General features: G+C 33.6%; 1 protein-coding gene across 1 annotated transcript in view; it reads right to left on the reverse strand.

Annotated features, from left to right (window-relative positions):
* Window positions 1-7,901, reverse strand: part of LOC106457403 (dopamine D2-like receptor) — a 44,231-nt gene that overhangs the window by 8,533 nt on the left and 27,797 nt on the right. The window contains 1 exon segment of the mRNA XM_022383318.1: window positions 715-824. Coding sequence (XP_022239026.1) covers window positions 715-824 — 110 coding nt within the window.

Raw genomic sequence — 7,901 nt, forward strand, 5'->3', positions numbered from 1 at the left:
CATGCCGAATGTATGCCTCGTCGTGTGCTATCACTATAAGGGACTAGAGTGTACTAAATTTTACACATTATATAGCCTACAATAACGTGGCCCCCAGTGGCACAGCGGTATGTCTGCGGACTTACAACGCTAGAAACTGGGTTTCGATACCCGTGGTGGGCAGAGCACAGATAGCCCTTGTGTAGCTTTGTGCATAATTAAAAACAAACAAACAAAAACAAAACAAACAATAACGTGACGTTAAGGCGGTTCGTTTAACTATCATATGTGATGTACGTTTCTTGGGGCTGGTTTATGAAAGTGTTCCAAAACGCGATATTAATTTCTTGACTACCTAATATTAATACTACAAAGACCAGGATGTAATATATATATAAATAAAAACACCGATGAACTTAATAATATTATAATAGTTACACTTTATACGAACAATTCATCAGTTTAAAACCATCAACAATTAAAAATAGTTTTTCCTTACATTTTGGAGACCGAAACGCAATTTTAAACTGTTGTTGTTTCTATACTGGTATATTCGAAATATAATTTGAATACGAGAGCACTTCTTATCTTTAAAAACCTTAGGCATATAATATATATAGGTGTAAAATAAACTAATAAAAAAAGTTGTATAATATTCTAACTTTATAAAATTGTAAATGTTAAGCTATATGTGTACTGCCTAAGAACAACTATGAAATACAGTTGTTTTTTTACCTGTCTATACTGATAGCTACCAAATTAAAGATAGAGGCAGTGCTGCACGTCACATCAACTGCGATATAAAAGTCACAGAGGGTTTCACTAAGCTCCCAATCCACGTTCACCTGCAAAGAAACGTCAGCTTGTTCAATAGTACCATCCTCAATTGAAGGAAATTATTATAAGACGCCCAAGAACTGTTCAGAATGGAATTAAGTATATACCAGAGGTAGAGCAGCAAATGACAGGTCTATCTTACTTCACTATAATGAGATTTCTTACTGCCAACTGATTAAAGATCACCAAATATTTAAAACGGTTCTTAATACGTTGTCGTCACTTTATTGCACTATCCATTCATTATAACGCTAATGTAATGCAGAAACCAGTATCATAAATTAGGAAACAAAAGATACCTGTTTCAATTTAACTTTTGTGATTAAAGCCTCTTATATTATTTAACATGACCACATGCTCAGACTTTTGTAGACAATAATTATACTGGCTTGCTAGCTATAGTGTTTACCAGTTCACAATTAAAGAGAATGTTTCAAGCGTTTTAAATTTCATATAATGAAAACATTTTGTTTCAAAGGAACTGTAGGCAGCTAAGTACAGTCTTGGCCAAAATGTTTGCATATTTTGTAACAAAAATATCATTATTTTCAAAATAGAATACAAATACGCTTAGTGCTGTCAAACTGAGAAATGCATGCTATATTAAACATCTACATATGTAATTTGTATAATACGACAGATTCTATGGACATCATGAACACATTTGTAGAAAGAAGTGTAATTCAGCATTTCACCTATCACAATAAAACCTTACCAAAACATATATAGTGACAAAATATCACATCAAATTATTATAACTAGCGTCTGTAACCATATTAAACTGTTCATATTAAACATTCAGTCCTTCTCGCACTCTAATAACATTCGCAAGGCGACGTGGCATGCTGTGGATGAGGTTATTGATGTAATCCATCATAATGTCATCCCAGCTTGTCAGTAGAAGGCGCTGCAGTTAGCTACAGTAGCTGGTTTATGGTCGTGGTTAGCAATTTTCCGGCTCATTTCTGCCCAAGAGTTCTCAATGGGATTACAATCTGCAGACTTTGCTGGCCATGTCAATCTTGTAACGTTCTCCTGGTAGACTTTCATGGAACAACATTTCCTGTAGTCTGATGACGTTTCAGAATTCTGGATACAATACACTGGGGTACCCTACTATTCTGACAATGTCCATTTGCTTCATACCATTTCTGGACAGTCGAATAATTTGACATTGATCTATTTAGAAAAATTTGATACCAAAAGCACACCCTTTTTACACTCAGGTGTGTGTGTATGTTTTGACGAACAAATGCTCAAAACAACATATACAAACCAGAATAACACGTCGTGCATGATTGTCCGATTATATACCACCTTCTATGTTATTATTCGGGCATATATTCAATAAGTACTCTATGCATGAAGACAATAACAACTATATATTACAGTATGAAAACAGGACGTTATATAAAGAAACTTCGTTCACGGGCAGGAAGTCCCCCAGAAGTTTTGTCACTGTCAATGTTGAATCTCGGTGTCAATATGTTATTCTAGTTTGCTGGGACGTATGATGATAATAATATGTATAATAAAGCATGGTAGATATTTGAATCTATAATCAAGGCGTCATAAAGTTATCTTCGTTCACTCTATACGAAATTACCAGAAGTTCAAAATATACAGAAGGAAGTGTAGACAATAGGAAGTGAGAGTGAATATTTCGTGATAGGTATGGAGTCAGGGAAACTGTCCTTTTAACAATAAAAATATGAAATGTAGCTGTGATAATGACATTGCAGTGAAGTATAGGATGATTTAGATGAAAAATCTGAGGACTCATATACATATTTACCATCGCCACTCAGATTGTTATAGGATTCGTCATAAGTGAAGGAAGTGTGAGCATTTTAGTTGGTGTGGTTAAAATCTGTTACCTTGGTTAGTGGTCTGTATAACCATCAGTGTAATTAGTTAAACGTTTGCTTGTCTGTTACCTTGGTTAGTAGTCTGTACAATCATCAGTGTAATTAGTTAAAAGTTTGCTTGTCTGTTACCTTGGTAAGTAGTCTATACAACCATCAATGTAATTAGTTAAACGTTTGCTTGTCTGTTACCTTGGTTAGTAGTCTGTACAACCATCAGTGTAATTAGTTAAATGTTTGCTTGTCTGTTACCTTGGTTAGTAGTCTGTACAATCACCGGTGTAATTAGTTAAACGTTTGCTTGTCTGTTACCTTGGTTAGTAGTCTGTACAACCATCAGTGTAATTAGTTAAACGTTTGCTTGTCTGTTACCTTGGTTAGTGGTCTGTACAACCATCAGTGTAATTAGTTAAACGTTTGCTTGTCTGTTACCTTGATTAGTAGTCTGTACAATCATCAGTGTATTTAGTTAAGTGTTTGCTTGTCTGTTACCTTGGTTAGTAGTCTGTACAATCATCAGTGTAATTAGTTAAACGTTTGCTTGTCTGTTACCTTGGTTAGTAGTCTGTACAATCATCAGTGTAATTAGTTAAAAGTTTGCTTGACTGTTACCTTGGTTAGTAGTCTGTACAATCATCAGTGTATTTAGTTAAGTGTTTGCTTGTCTGTTACCTTGGTTGGTAGTCTGTACAACCATCAGTGTAATTAGTTAAATGTTTGCTTGTCTGTTACCTTGGTTAGTAGTCTGTACAATCATCACTGTAATTAGTTAAAAGTTTGTTTGTCTGTTACCTTGGTTAGTAGTCTGTACAATCACCATTGAAATTAGTTAAAAGCCGGAATTCAAACCTGGGTTCTCTTTTCAGAAAATGTTAGAAAGGCAGGTGTGTACCTATTCGTGGGAACACTATTCAACTAACTATTTGGATGTTTTTGACAGGATTACCTAGGATTTACTATATATGATTTGTTCTTCGAGATTGCGTACAGATAATGGTCCTAAAATTTAAATATCGGTTTTAGTTTTAATAAAGGAGTTACGATCGTGATTTACGACGAATCGTATGAAGTAATCGATATGATGGTGAAATTATAGCGAACGTAACCATCGTTCAATTCTTATTGTGGGAAGATTTTATCTTACGTTTTTAGATTCAAGGTGAATTTTATGAGCTGTTTCGAAACAAAAAAGGTTTAAAAAGTTTTTAGTTATTCAATATTAAATAAATAACTATGTGACATTTCCCACGTTTTATTAAAAAGTACACAGTCACAGAGTTGTTTTTTATAATAATTGTATCCCACGTAAGGAACCTGAGAGATTAGTATGATTTTTGAAATTCTTTAAATCTCAGAATCATCTGGAGAAGGGGTGTAAATATCCCAATAGTCACAGGCAAGACCAGTAAGAGCAGCTATTGAGAAGTATTAAATATGTTTCAAATGATCAGATAAGGGTTAAAGTCTTGGAGACAGACTGCTCAAAAAGATCACTTCAATTTAGCGATATCATCTTAGCAGGAAATAAAAAAATCCACGTCTGAGAAAGATAAATTAGGTTCAAAGCTGACTTGTCAAGCAAGAGGTTATCAATAACCAAAGACAGTGAAAGACTAGAGGGAATTTTTGTGTGGATGATCAATAAGAAACAAGCAGAATATAAACAATATATTACATGAAAACATTGATTGTGACAGTATGTTAAACAAGAAGTGGCTTTGTATTGAAGATTGATCAGTGTTAGAGCGCAGCCAAGACAAAGGTACTTTTAGTGTTCAATAGTGATAATATACTCTACTTTATCCTGCAATAATTTATCTGTACTGTTCGAAACAGTTTATATGATTTGTCCTTTCTTGATATTATAAACTAATTTTGGATTAGTGTAGTTTTCTGTGGGATGGATTACTCAGAAAATAGAGATGACTTAGAAATACGGAATATTCAGAAGGTTTAATCCTGAGATTATTTGATTGGATGTTTCATAAAAGTAATGTTTGTCGTTAATAAGGAATGACTTTTATAGATGACATACTTCTGTATTTTATGGTTAATAGGATGATTAATTTTGAGTAATACTCCATGGCTAAAGTGTGTTATAATGAAAAGTGTCCATCTGATTGGTGAAATGATTATTAAGAAAAGCAAAAAGGAAAGAGGCTGTGACTGTAGATTATAGCTTTAAGGAGGTCAGTTTCCTTTCAATTACTTTCAACACATTGTTAGACCAACGCAATTTTGGTGACTGTAAATGTAGATCCTAATTATTTGTCCCGAGTTTTAAGTGGCCAGTCTTCTAAACCATCACATTAGTCAATATTCGTCTAAGACATTCTTGACAAAAGAAGGCTTGAGCATAAAGTCCAAAATGTGGATAATGTTATATATTCTCAGGAAGTTGCTGCTCACAGCGATCTTAAAAAAGGAATTATGTTTTGTTGAAAAGTAACCATGTTTGCCATAGTACACATTATGAACAACTGTGATGTTTTATGAAAAGTCTTAGAAACTCTCTGATCTCCACATGCAAATTCAAGCACATTTCCAGTTTTCATGTAAGTGCTGCCATCTGTTGAACTAGTAGGTATGATTTCATAAAAAAACAACCTATTTACCTGTCCGAACTTGAGCAAATGACACCAAACCAATAGTTTGTTTTTAGATACTTTCATAGTATGCGTATACGCAAGAGTGTAAAGAGAACGATTTTGCAGTAATGCTAAAGGTAATTGAATTCAGAGAAAATAACTATTTAAAATATTTTCATCTAAATTAATCAGATTTATTGTTTGTTAGGCAGAGTTTAAGTTTCATGAACATATTTAAATCCTACTCTGCTTGATTTCTTTAGAAATATTTTAGTGATTCACAGTTGACAATAGAAAACTGAATGACACGAAATTTAATGTTGAAAATGGTAATAGTTAAGGTAAAGGAAGTATTCAAGATGGAAAATCTACAAAAGAAGAATGAAGATGCAGAGGAAATTGACAAACTTAGTATTTTTACGCTGAGATTAATACAACTTCTCTCGCTCATTCATGTTAGAACAGATGTTGAATAATTTTGTTTAACATTAAAATACGGTCTAGTTTGTCACTTCGGATGGTGAATTAAAAATCTAGCGTAGAAATCTAATTTCTGCTAGTTAGGATATAACTATGCAAAAAGTTTAAATATTTGTTCCCCTGTTGGAAGTAAGTCTATGGACTTATGTCACCAAAATCCGGTAAACACAGCAGGTAACTCAACGTGGCTTTGCTCTCTAAAACAAACAACAAAAAACAGGAAAAACTAAATAGTTATTATACCCTCTGACGGCATGGTAGAGACATTTTCGTGTTCTATATTAATTACTTTATGAGTTATCGCTTATCGTTTCATTTTACAAAGTTATGTTTAATGAATAAAAATATACATGACTACTTTAAACTAAGAATTGTTATGACGATACCATGTGGTGGTTTAGTGAGCTGTACTTAAAACATCCCCATTGGCGTATGAAAAAGTTAATTTCAACATTGCAAAATTTGCTACAAGTATAAACCTTAAGTCGACACAATAAAACTCATGTTGTGTAATGTTATTCATATCTTAAAACAATACATGATGCTTCATTTAATCCCTCAATCCTCCACTACTGATCTGTGGAAGTAGAAACTACGTGAATTAACGTAACACTGGTTCTAATTATTGGGCATCTGTAAACATTCGAACATCTACATGAGTGTAGTGTGATGTACAGTCTTTTAATGTTTTTACATGCAATGTTTATCATTTCTGACCAACCAGTGTCAAGGCACACTTTATAATCATGCTTATGTTTTCTACAAACGGTACTACCTAGTGGCAGAAAGTGTAACGTGTAGAGTTTAACGTATTCTCAAAAAAAATATATAGATTCGTATTATAATAATTCTACCGTACCCGAGTGGTAAGCGTACACAACTGGGGATTTAAGGGTCTTGAATTACATATACGGTGCTTCTAAATGTGCTTCACACTTTCAACTGTGGGTTATATGAGTGACAGTTAATCCCAGTATTCGTTTAAGAGTAGCGCTACAGATAGCGAGTACCAAAGAAAGGTTGTCTTCTGTGGATCAAACTTAGTAAGGCTATTTATGAACTACATAGGTCTCTGATTTGGCCTTTCCGCCCATTATTTGCATCTGGTTTAGTTCAGCTAAGCAGTCAAGCTATTTGATAGAACGAGGATTCGAACCCGCGCCCTTCAGATTGAGAATCGAGCGTCCTAACCACTTGACCATAACCGGGCCTCGCGAGAGATTAAATTCCGGATTTTTGCGGGAACTGAAAGCACTTAATAAGTTAAAAAAGGAAAATAATATAATAATAAATAAACTGGATAAGGAAAATGACGAAGTTCTTTTAAAAAACAAAAGTTGTTTAACTAGAGTAAAATATATCTTAAACAATGATCAATCTAGAACAAGAGAAACTAAATTATAGAAATATTTATTGGATTAAAAAAAAACGCTTATCTAATGAAAAAGAATATCAAAAACACAGACCGATTAGAACACATGCACGTATTTTATATGAATAAGGATGCCCAGTACGATCGATAAAATCAAATATCAGAAAGTGTAAGCATTATCAACACTGAGATTTTTTTATTTGATTATATTAAACAATGTATTTGGATAGTTTTGAATTTTCGAATTTTTGAATTTACAGAGTCTTTACTTATTAATATATCCCTGAAAGGAATTCTTGGTCTCTGCACCAGTTTTTTGACAGGAATGAGAATCATAACTAATTTCAACGTTCGAAGTTTATATTATTTTATTTACATTTTCATGCAATTGCAGATGTGAGGGTAGCATGATTATCTTCTGTATAGGAGCTGTTTTTCTTAGTCTAACGGTAAGAGATTCCAGTATTATAAGGTGAATTCTTCCAATGACGTGGAAAACAATGTAGGTACATATAAAATCGCATTCGTTTAGACAATGGATGCTAGTACTACTGGTTTCAGTGCCGTGGGGGCGTTATAAGGTGAATTCTTCCAATGACGTGGAAAACAATGTAGGTACATATAAAATCGCATTCGTTTAGACAATGGATGCTAGTACTACTGGTTTCAGTGCCGTGGGGGCGTTATAAGGTGAATTCTTCCAATGACGTGGAAAACAATGTAGGTACATATAAAATCGCATTCGTTTAGACAATGGATGCTAGTACTACTGGTTTCAGT

This window comes from Limulus polyphemus, unplaced genomic scaffold, assembly GCF_000517525.1.
Source record: "Limulus polyphemus unplaced genomic scaffold, Limulus_polyphemus-2.1.2 Scaffold326, whole genome shotgun sequence".
Classification (NCBI taxonomy): Eukaryota; Metazoa; Arthropoda; class Merostomata; order Xiphosura; family Limulidae; genus Limulus; species Limulus polyphemus.